This window comes from Myodes glareolus, chromosome 6 (genome assembly GCF_982192425.1).
Source record: "Myodes glareolus chromosome 6, mMyoGla1.1, whole genome shotgun sequence".
Classification (NCBI taxonomy): Eukaryota; Metazoa; Chordata; class Mammalia; order Rodentia; family Cricetidae; genus Myodes; species Myodes glareolus.
This window is the reverse complement of record NC_142031.1, coordinates 95098823-95111058: the sequence shown is the minus strand read 5'-3', so window position 1 is coordinate 95111058 and position 12236 is coordinate 95098823. Positions and strand designations below refer to the sequence as shown.

At 40.7% G+C, this 12236-nt stretch overlaps 1 protein-coding gene across 10 annotated transcripts in view; it reads left to right on the top strand.

Moving 5' to 3' along the window:
• The window catches only part of Ltbp1 (latent transforming growth factor beta binding protein 1), a 386955-nt gene that overhangs the window by 242863 nt on the left and 131856 nt on the right, over positions 1–12236 (top strand). For all 10 annotated transcript variants that reach the window (XM_085691031.2, XM_048416147.3, XM_048416146.3 and 7 more), the window contains one exon: positions 3219–3290. In XM_085691031.2, the coding sequence (XP_085547157.2) occupies positions 3219–3290 (72 nt within the window). The remainder of the gene's footprint in view (positions 1–3218; positions 3291–12236) is intronic.

Below are 12236 nucleotides of genomic sequence, written 5' to 3'. Positions count from 1 at the left end.
CCATTCCTTTGCTGGATAATGACGCGTACCTCTTTTCCTACCATGACTCTTAATGATGAGTCTCTGAGACCTTCAAGGAAATCTCTGGCTGCCGTCCAGAACATAGTGCTACAATGTGCGTTGCAAGATAATTAAAATCTTTATATCGGTTCCTTTTTTAAATATGCAGAGTCATCAGTTGCCTTCTGTGGTTTAATTTCTTACGTGGGGGAGGCACTGTGAAGAACTGATGGGCAAAATCAGCTCTTAAGGTCCTGGGGACTAGGAAATAGATGGCTTTAAGATGGTGAACAAGTGTTTCAAGCACTATTTAAAAAGTCAGCACAGTTACTGTTTATTAGGTTAGATTCTTAAATGGGAATTTTGTGATTATCTATAACTTAGGCTATAGATTTCATTCTGCTACAGATATCCCCCTTCATGAAAAGAAACTCAGATGAGAAATTGACTGGTTATTGATTCGTGGGAAAGATACGTGGAATTATGGAGCCCAGTATTTTGCTTCCCTTTTCCTCACACCACCGTGGTACTGCCCCAGTCTTCAGTGGCTGCAATACCAACATGCTGGGACTTTCCCTGAGTGCTTTACAGAAACTGTTATTTTAATAAATCCAGGCTTACACCATTCCATTCCCCTCTTCTCTATAACAGACTGTAACTTTAGTTTTTGAATGTAGCATTGACTCCTGCTGACATTTCTTTAAAAAAAAAAAAGACTTTTATCTTGAAAGGGACATCTCACTTGCTTAAATCAGATGATTTTATTCATCTTCAGTAATAGTTGATTGGAGTAATAGTTTCAGTTGTCATTGACACTTTTAATGATAAATTTATTCTATTCTATATGTATGAGGGTTTTGCTTGCAAGCACTTTGGGTTTTCCACTTGGGCCTCGTACCCAAAGAATTCAGAAGAAGTTGTCAGAGCTCCTGGAAGTAGAGTTGTGGATGTGTGACCCACTGTGCGGATGCTGGGAACTGAAACCTTGTATTCTGTAGGAGCAACAAGGGCTCTTAACTACTGACTAGTTCTCCAGCCCCTCACTTGCCTTTTAAGCCTCTTTGTTTAACCTAAAAAAAAACTGCTGGCTCAGAATTTCTACCTCTTTTATACTATTTTCCCAGCATAGTAATATGTTGTAAACACTTTTCTTTCTTTCCTTTTTCCCTCCCTCCCTTCCTCCCTCTCTCCCTCCCTTCCTTCCTTCTTTTTGTCTGTCTGCCTTTTGAACTTCTGGTTTCTCATATATTCAGATTCTCTGAAGACCTGAAGTTGATTTCATTAATATGTTGGCACTATTAATGTTTCTTAGATGATTCATTTACAGAAATTGCTGCTAAAGTTTGTGAGGTTGGTTCTTCCCTAAGAGGAAGAACAACCGCACGGACTGCTCGGCAGTGAGGGAATAGATTTTCCGAGCTGACTGAGTCATGATTAGCAGTATAGACTTCCAGGTAACTGGTGGAATAATGACCCCACCTTACATGGAGACCTGTTTACCTAAGTTATCTTGGTTATCTGACCGAAGGGAACTCTGGGAGCTGTTTGGAATCATTTAAAGAACATGGTGTTTAGAGTTGGGGTGATATGAGCTTGACTGCCACCGCTGTCGTTTCCTGTTGATTCTGATGAGCCATTAGCCAGGAATCTGCATCTAAATTGTGGGAAACACATTGCCCTCTGTTTGGGGAGCCATGCACCCTTCATTTACCATGTGAGTTTGTCTAATGTTGTAGGTGGTGGCATGCTTCCCATGGTTAACTCTAAGAATGAGGGTGAAAAGATCCTTCAAATTAGGTTCCGATCTAAGTTTCTATGTCTTAATACTTTTCCCATCTTCCTCCTTGTTTTCTTTTCTGATGTGCTTGCTTTTTAGCATTTTTTCTCCAAATTTTAGCTATTTCTCTTTCTTCTCTTTTCTAAATTCCAAAGGAGCCCAGAGTGACAGATGTCAGGGGTCAAAGGCAAAGGAGTCCATATCGTCTCCCTCCCCCTTTTATTCCTGAGGCCGTTCCTGACCTCCAGTCATTCCTATCTAACATTGCATCATCTGGGAATGAATTTGCTGCTTTATATGGTGCTGTTAGCGCCACAGTTCAGCCTTGCTGGCGATGTCAGTGGAATGGGAAAGGGCAAAGTTGCTCTTTTAACCAAATGTTGATGAAAATAGTCCATAGGTTAGCTCATTTGATGTATGAATTAAAGACATCAGTTTGGTTTCAGGGCCGTGGTTGTGAGGAACGAAGCGAAATCTAACATCCTGGCACTTTTTCTGCTTGTACTGTCTAAAGTGACTCACCACCGAGAGGCACAGTCAGGATCACATTGTTTGTAAAAACTTTCCTTCCCTTTGTCGGTACTACTCTCTAAATCATATTCATGTTGGAAGAGAGAAGACATCGCTTGGCTGCCATCTATGATGGTTTTGAGTGCCTTGCCCTTGGATTTTTGCTTTTTTTCACTCAAAAGAGTTTAAACTTCAGTTTTCAAGTGACTTTTAGTTAATGAAGTTTGTGTTTAGTCACATACAAAGCCTTTCACTGGTGATGATTATTTTTTCCTATGAAAGCTTAATGTTAAATCTGTAAATGATTTCATTAACTAGTCTGTCAATGTGCTTAGTGCAAACAAGTCGCTTGCCTTCATACAGCTTTAGGAGAAAATTAGCGTCAGATCCGAAGCAGAGGCAAAGAGAAAGATCATCTGGCTTGGCTCTAGGCCTTTGAAGAGACTGTTGAATATGATCATGTTATCTTTGAAGGACTCACAGCTGAGGTCCCAGTTTCTGTAGGCACCCATGTCAGTGTCTTCATTATAAGGGACAACATGGGGCATGAAGCCAAGACACAAACGGAGCCACTTCCACAAGCCAGCATTTCCCTGTTTAACCCCCATGCTCTGGAGCACATCATGGTAGAGGCGTGCATCTTATGATAGAATACTTAATCACTAATTGGAAGATAATACAAAACAGTCTTATGATTCAGTTAACACAATAAAGATTTGCTGGCAACTTGCTAGGGCTACAGCTATTGCAAAATAGAAAGCATACTGAAAACAGGCGCAAGGTGAGAGCAGTCGTAGAGGTCTTTATTGGTATTGGTAGCTTGCAAATGGTTAAGTCTACTGGTGCCGTGGATGGCACCGCATCTAGCAGTTTCAGACCATCGGATTTTAAACTCCGCATGTAATGAAGGATTCTTTCCCCCCACTTACAGCCTATCATGGATATACTCAAATGATGGAATGCCTACAAGGATACAAGCGGGTTAACAACACATTTTGTCAAGGTAAGGCTTACTGAATTTACTGACGTAGACTTGATAGGTGTCTTGGCATTTTAGATGCGTGGATTGTTATGCCACATGATGCTCCTGGGGCCAGCATGTGACACTTACATGGTGGGCGGATGACTTCCTGCTCTATTCATGTAGCTGAGGGCATGCTGACATTTAATAAGTGATTGGTAAAGTTGCCTTCGTGCTCTTAAAGCTTCTGGAACTCTTACCTTTTATTAACTTGTGGCAAAATCCTGCAGGAGTGGATGTCACTTAGTATTATACTGTGGATCCGCATGCTGGTCATGCCATACGGTTGCATGGGTAGCCGTATCTGCACCCACACAGCAGAAGTACTTCCTTGCTGGCCCATCATTCACAACAGAGTTCCCCTTTCTGATCCCATTTATTTATTGCTACCCATCTCAAATTTAGAAAGAACTAAATATGACCGTGAACCTCTGTCCCCAAGGCAGCCAGAGAAGCTAGAGAGTTAAATGTGAGGTGCCCTGGATACTGTTGATTCATTTTCATAGTACAATAGGGCAGCTGTACATCTAGGGAACACCTCATAATTCATCTAGTCTCGGGCCTTTGGGTGAAGACTAAAGCCATGTTGAAAAGTCAGATATCCCTTGTATGGCTGAGTAGAGCTGAAACCATCTTAATTTGACCAGTGCCTACTTCAGTACTCAATATCATCAAGTTTTGATGTAGTTACTTGGTGGGACCACTGCCAAGAGTCCTCAGACAGAGCTAGGATTTCTTCCTACTACTTAGTCATGAAATTATTTCTTTATGTTGTTTTTTAAAGATTTGCTTCCAAGTTTGTTTTCTGGGTAGATTTTGATTGCCCCCAACCAAGAACCCAGCCTTACTGAGTCATGAACTTGGAGCCTATAGCTCGTTACAGATTAAAAAACAGTATGAATGAAGAAAGGGTTTATTTATTATTGATAAAAAAGTTATTATTGGTTTGTTTTTAACTGGAGGAAGTACCAATGGTTTAGGTAATTGTCTAATTGTCCTTCTTCTTCTTCTTCTTCTTCTTCTTCTTCTTCTTCTTCTTCTTCTTCTTCTTCTTCTTCTTCTTCTTCTTCTCCTCCTCCTCCTTCTCCTCCTCCTCCTCCTCCTCCTCCTCCTCCTCCTTCTCCTCCTTCTCCTCCTCCTTCTCCTCCTCCTCTTTCTTCTTCTTCTTTTTAATGTAAGGAACAGGCTGGCCTCAAACTTGAATTTTCTTAATAATTAATTAATTTTATCTTAATAACTGCTTATTTTATCCCAGTCATTTCTCTGGTACACTGTGTTTATTTAGCACTTTCCTTTATTTATTCTGCTATTCTTTTAAACGTCTTTGTGAAGTAAGTGATGTTATGCATGTATTACAGATGGAGATACTGAGGTCCACAAAGCTAGATAATCATTCGGTATAGGCTAAGTCTCAAACTTGGTGGACTGAAGCTGGTGAGTTCTAAGACATTCTGGGCCACACACAAAGATCCAGTCTGGATTAAAAAGAAAAAAGTAGAGGTGGAACTTTGCAAGCCATTATTTTTAGAGACTGGAGATTTCTTCAGGAGATGCTCATGAATCTTGTGTTTTCTTCTGTTGGTAGAGCTGAGTGATCGTTAGTAAGTATGGCTCATGTCGAGCAAATCCTCTGATGGTTGGTTAGTAATACCAAATCCTGGCTCCTGTTGGTCTCAGGAGGAGGCCCGCAAAGCAGCATTGTGCTTTCTGGCAAGATTCTGGATTGCAGTATCACAGACCATTCTATTTCATGGTGCCTAAGAAGACACTGCTAAATTACACTGCAGAGAAGGCTGACTCATGAAACAATATGATTTCATTCAACATAATCTATTGTAATTGCTATTGAGAGCAAAGCTTAATTTCCCTCTCTTTGTGATATTATTAGTTGGCAAAATGAAATAGAACTTTCTCAAATTACGTATGTATGCTTAGGTTCCCTCAAGCCTTGAGACCTTTTGATTTTGTTATCCCCAACAGAAATTCAAAGGGAACCCATTAAGCATCTAATTACTTGTGCTTCCCACATTGTTCTTTCAGTCTCTAGCCCCTCTCTGTTTACAAAGCACATTTAAAATTAAAGTGATTAATAACTAGAATTACGTGATTTCCCTCCAGTCCCGAAGCAGCTTTTTACCAATGTGCACCGAATAACAAAGAACCACTGTGCACATGTTAACTTGAGTGGCTTTCAAATCACTGCCCTTAAAGATTTTCCTGTCTCTCCTCTAGTGATGCAGTAATTATCTTTTCAAGAGAGTGATTTATTGCATACACATGCCGCTCTGAGAGCTGCCTCTCTTCTCCTCAGCCTGATGGGATTGGTGCAATCGGCTTCATCTATCATAGCAAGCAATTCAGCAGTGTTTCCTGGTGGATCTAGAATGACATTCTTCATCTGTCATTTGATTATTTTGCTAATGGCTTCTTATAGAATGAGAAAGAAGCGGAATAATACCATCTAGAAATAGTAGTAAGAATGCCTACTTTTTGATTACATTTTCAAATGCTAGGTACTTCCTCTCTTCCAATAGTGCCTTCACGTCCCATCACCCTATCATGGGATGGGATTAGCGTGTTTAAGATGCAGACATGCTGGGTGTGGTGGGGATGTATGTGGGTTAGATGGTGGTGGACTTGTCTGTCATCTTTGAAGCCTTGAGTTTGGTCCTCATCACAATTAAACTGGGCATGCTGGTAACTCCTGTAATCCCAGCACTTAGGAGCTGGGAGTAGAAATTTGAGCAGTTCAAAGCCTCTCTATAATGAGTCGGCCAATCTGGGCTACATGAGACCCTGTTCCCTAACCCTAATTGGGTATATGCTTCTAAGTCCTAAATAATTATTAAAATCAAGCGTCTCTTGGCAATCCCTAAAAATCACTTACAAATTTTATTATTTTACAGATAAAAATTAAACATAACTGTTTTCTACCTTAAAATCACCTGCCAAAAATGGTATGGATTGTGTCAAAATGCATAAATATGCGATGCCTTGCAGTTTTTATCACTGTTGGCATAAAACTTAGTTTTTGGTTGGCTTTTTATTAACAATTTTTTCATTTATTTTATAATAAATGTTAATTTTTCAAGGATAGTCTTGAAAACCTTCCCAGCGATTCACTATTCCACAAATGTTAATAGATGGGGCATTCCTGCCGTGGACAGGAGATGTGTCATGAGCTGTGGGTAAGATGCTGTTCCTCCGCTCAGACGGCAGTTTGAGTCAGCAGGCTGTAATTCGCTTGAGTCAGTTGACTCAAGATGAGCCTTCCAAAAGAGGAGTTATGAAGAAGTTGCCCATGGACCTGTCTCCTGTTAGTATTTTATTATTGTATTGGTTGTTTTGCTTTAACAAAATAACTGAACAAAACTGATACATCCATGGCAGTCGTATTCATTGCCAAAACTTCCATTGATGGGCCTTTTATAGCTAAGATATTCCCTAAAGTGTACCTATCATCAAATTTTATTTAGACTCAAAAGAATAAACTGCACATTTTTAAGGATCATCATATTTGTTAGATAAAACTTGCCTGATGATTATATTATATATGAAGCAATTTCATTACCAAACTTTTTTGTGAGTATATTTAATCCATGGTTAGATAAACTAGTGCACAGATGCAGTGAGTGTATAATCCATGGGCAGACTAGTGCACAGATGCAGTGAGTGTATAATCCATGGGCAGACTAGTGCACAGATGCAGTGAGTGTATAATCCATGGGCAGACTAGTGCACAGATGCAAAGGTAGAGTCACAAGAGTGTCTAGTTCAACAAGTCATCACAAAGCAGACATACTGTACAATTGTTTCTCAGGTCAACACACAGAATATATCTTGGACCTTGGAACTGCCCTGTTTTCTGCCTGAAATTTCATTTTCTCCCTCTGTTCCAGGTGTAATCAGTGTTATAACTCTTGCAACCATAGAGTAGTTCTGTATCTTTAGAAATTTTCCAAAGTTGTTATTATTTTTTATTTCTCTCTTATATTTTTCTTCCTTCTCTCCCTTCACTCCCTCCTCTTCCTCCTTTTTCATTGAGACAGGCACCTCCTCAATGAAAAGGCCCCAAAGACATTATAGAGTCCAGGAATCTCTTGAACATGTAGTCCTCTGCCTCCTGGGTGCTGGGATTACAGGCATGTGCCACTATGTCCAACCAGTATGTGTTCCTTCTCTCACTTAACAGCATGTGGCCAATCAGCTTTTAATCTGACTGCTAAGGTGATGCTTTCGATGGCTGTTGTTACTCAGCACCCCCAGGGATCCCTGCCCTTTTGCTGTGTTCTTCCCTGACTTCTTCTTGCAGCCTTGCTACATACCTATGTCCTCTAAGACAGTAGTCTTCGTCTTCCTAAATTACGTGAAGTGTGTGTGTGTGGTGTGTGTGTGTTCATGTGGGTCTATAAACATATGAGGCATATGTGTGCAGGCCAGAAGAAGACACTAACCATCTTTTTCAGTTGCTTTCTACCAAATATTTTTTGAGACAAGGTCTCTCACTAAGCCTGAAGCTTGCTGATTCAGCTATGCTAACCATCTTGCCAGCCCCGAAGATCTTCCTGTGTCTGTCTCACCAGCACTGAAATGTAGGCATGCTTAGCTTTTTTATGTGAGTAATGAGGGTTGAACTCGGTCTTCTTAATTGTGCAACCAACACTTCACAGACAACCATTTTTCCAGCTTACTTGTTGTAGTTAGAATTTCTACTGCAGTGAGGAAACACCATGACCAAAAGCAAGTTGGGGAAGAAAGGATTAATTTGGCTTACACTTCCACATCACGGTTCATCATTGAAGGAAGTCAGGGCAGGAACTCAAACAGGGCAGGATCCTGAAGGCAGGAACTGATGCCGAGGTCATGGAGGGGTGCTGCTTACTGACTTGCTCCTGATGGTTTGCTCAGTCTGATTTCTTACAGAACCCAGGACCACCAGTCCAGGGATAACTCCACCCACAATGGACTGGACCCTCCCCCATCAATCGTGAATTAAGAAAATACCCTATAGACTTGCTTGCCTACAACCCTATCTTATGGAGGCATTTTCTCAATTTCTCCCTCCCCTCAGATAAAGTTAGCTTGTGCCAAAACTATCCAGCACACCGCTGTACCTTCTTAAATAGCCATCTCATCCGACTGAGGAAAACATTTATCTCAAGGGAGTTTTTCCTCTGTCTTCAAATGTAAGTCCTACTGCTGATAGAATTCTATGTTGGAATTTCTATCTATCAGCAAGGTGAAGCAGACACAACTGAGTCTCCAGGAAGCCCTATGTTCCCCCACTGTATAAAGATGCTCAAACGCCACTCTTACCTTGTCCCCAAAGTCTGTTAGTGACCAGATATGCCTCATTTCCTGTGTCAACTTCTGACACAGAATAGGGGGTAAATTATTACTCACTTAGTTAAACACACATATTTTCTTATAGGAAAATGACGTGTAAATGTGTATTTATTTCTCATGAGGGTACTTACCCCATTCAACATGTCATGTGTCAAATGCCATCCTCTGTTTATCCTCCTTTGTTCAACCCTGGAAACTGGCAGGTTGTTTTGAAGAATAGTTAAGCTCTAAGTAACTCGGGGATTATTTCTGTTCGCCTTTTCATGTTACAAGGATGGGAAATGTAGATGGGGGAATTTTAGTGAATTGCTCCATGTTACAAAATTTAATATCTTAGTTATACCAGAGACTGGGTCTTAATGGAATATTTCTGCTATTAGATTTGCCACCCCCTTGCTCATTTAAAAAGTGATATGTGATTTAAAAAATTATTTCACAAAATGGTATATATAGTCATCCAGGATAGTCATGAAGTTCAAGGGACACAGCTGAGCAATACATGTCTAAATGAAGAGGAGGAGGAGTCTTGTTGCATTTTATTTATAATGTTGACTTGTTTATAATGTTCTCCAGGACTGGATCCTTAGGCTGTTTGAGGAGAATCTCTAGTTATATGTTTTCCTGAATTCTATAATTTTTTTGCTATCTATTTAATAGTGTGTGTGTGTGTGTGTGTGTGTGTGTGTGTGTGTGTGTGTGTGTGTGTAAGGGTCTTCTGCAAGCTCCAGGGCTGGCAGAGTAACGATCCCTGCTAGGCAACAAGGAAATCCAGTTCAACATGATGCAGTAGCTGGTATTGGTTCAAACTTCAAGAATCTGACCCCAGACGGTTTATATTTAAGTACAATAAAATATAAAAAAAATTTCCTAGTGTAATATAATCCCCTGTGCACTAGGAGGTGGGATTACATCAAAACTCTTCTCAAAGTGCGTGTCCCTTCTTCCACAAAGATGGACTTTATATATAGGCTACATGTGTTATCTTAAGGGCCTAAGGGAGGATCTGGTGTGGTCTTGGTCATACAGATAGAGCAGAGGTCATCTGGGCTATTAGCTACTTCCAGTTTTGGTTGTGCTTGAGGGAGGCAGCTTGGCCTAAAGATAGCACAGGGGATACCTAGGCTATTAGCCATCTCTATTCCCAGACTTCTGGGCAGAAAACAGGTTATACATCTTTTCTCTTGAAAAGACAACCCTGCGTGTTTAACATTCCTGGCTCACTAGTGTGATCTCTGAGCTCAAGGACCTTTGAACTTCCAACAATAGATTATTTAACCTTATTTTTCTCTTCAGTGCTGGGTATCAAACTAAAGGCATTGTATACACCAGGTAGTCACTCTGTCTCTGAGTTACATCCTCAGCCCTTAGAAGACTGTCCATCTTAGGTTAGGTTATGTAATATGGCCAAGATTCAGCCACGTAGACAGTTTTGTGTTCTGGATCTTTACAGTAACAGTAAGTCAGAGCTTCGTTGGTAGGCTGTAGAGGTAGAACCCCTTGTAAGTGTTTTCAGTAAGGGGGGAAACATGGAATCTTTCTGTGAGCTATATGTAGCTTTACTAGTTCTGCTTTCCCTCTGTTTCTGTGAACTCCCAGTCTGTCCTAACACAGCATTGGAACTGGAGACAGAAGTATGTGTGGGGGTGGCCGTAAGACTGCGTCTCCTTCTGCCTTTATTTTAGCTTTGGTTCTTGAGCCAAGTGGGTGGTGCTGTGTGCCATGGTCTTGCTGTTCCTGATGAGGAGAGGGCCCCATGGACTTTTCAGAGACAATGGTGGCCAGCAGAGGAAGAACAAGGAATAAATCCAATTGATTACCTATTTTTGTTTTTTAAACCGACTATTCAAGTACTTTTGGCTTAGACTGAGTACATTAAAGAAATGTGGTTGACCCCATAAAATGCAAGATTTCTGATCTCTATTGTATTTGGCAAGTGTCAGTTACTTATATTTTATAATCGAGTTAGAAGATTTTCTCCTTGAATGTGTGTGGTGCTGGGAGAAGCTTTTCTTAAATAAGGAAAACAGCCTTAGGAATTGAAGTCTGGGTGGAATTATAACTCACAATTTGCCAGTCACATTTCATACGGTTGTTAAACTTTGGCACCATACCGTCCTCACTTAGAGTGGTCCGTAAGCTTATTTTATCCGGATGTAATATGTTCGCTATAACCCGTGTTTTGTCCTTCATCTGCTTGTGGATCTGCAGCTTCTTACCATTTATTTAGAAAAATCCAAAGGAACTTGACTACCTCGGAAAGTTCTTTGGATGTCTGCTCGTGGTTCTGAATCACTAAATGATCAGTTACAAGTGATAAGCTTTTGGCTTTTTGGTTTTCCTTGAACACAAAGGCAATGGATTTTCTTCCAACCTCTCAGAATACAGCAGGGGATGGAAGACAGGATGGCAAGGATAAAAGAGCATATCTATATAGGTTTTTGATGTAATAGTTTTCCTATGGCTGTTGATAACTTGTCAGTGGAATCCTTCCCAACGTTTGATTTGCACCTTGTTGATCTAGACATAGCAGAGTAACACAGACTGCCTTAGTCTTATTTAGCCAGCTCCCACCTCCACCTCATCCTGTCTTACTTCGTAATGGTTTGCTCTGCATATCTGAAAACTTCAGTGCATACTGTAAGTCTGGGCAGAGCAATCCTCTGTCAAGGAGATTACTTTCAGAATGTTTAGTATCCCTGGTATCCATCCTCTTTGACTTTCCCTGTCCTCATGAAAACCAGATGCTCTCCAGGCAAGAGTACAACACATCTCCCTTTGAGGATCATAGACCATCCTCCCTCTGATGGACATGGGCCATGGTGGCTCACACCTAAAATCCCAGACCTTAGAATAGTGAAACAGGAGGATTGCTGTGAACTTGCTACACAATGAATTCTAGCTAAGCCTAGGACCATAGAGTGAGACTGCATTTCAAGCAAAATAAAGCAAAAGCAAGAGGTCAGCCATCCTCCAAACCTGTAAACACTCCCTGTAAGTGTCACACTTTAGCAGACGATGTTTTTTATCTAAATGGCTAAGAAGTATGTAAGAAAGGATCCAGTGTCAGTCCTCACCTGAGAACTGCAGACTAGAACCACAGTGACACAACACTGCCCCCTGCCAAGGTGACTGAATGTTGTCAAAAGATTGATACTAAGTTGACAAGGACTTGTCAACTGGGAGTGGAAATTGGCATGCCTCCTGGACAGCTTTTTAAAGTGAATATAAGCCTTCTCTAGGGGCCTGGAAATTCTACCCTTAAATATACACTCAAGAGAATGAATACTGAGGTCTTCTTGTCTACACCTATAGGTGTACATATAGGTAGATACTTGAGTGTGTATGTGTGTGCACACATGTATTTATGAATGCTCACAGACCATTGATAATAATGGCCCCATATGGGGAACGAAAAAGCAAACACAGTGTTAGAATGGTTAAGTTTGGTTTCCTCACAGAATACCATATAACATAACTTGGAAAGACTGAGCTGCTATATGCAGCAACACTGAAGAACTTCATAGTAAAGAGTAAAGTAAATGAGATAAAATAAGCAACGTGCTTCACAAAAGTAAGCCAGAT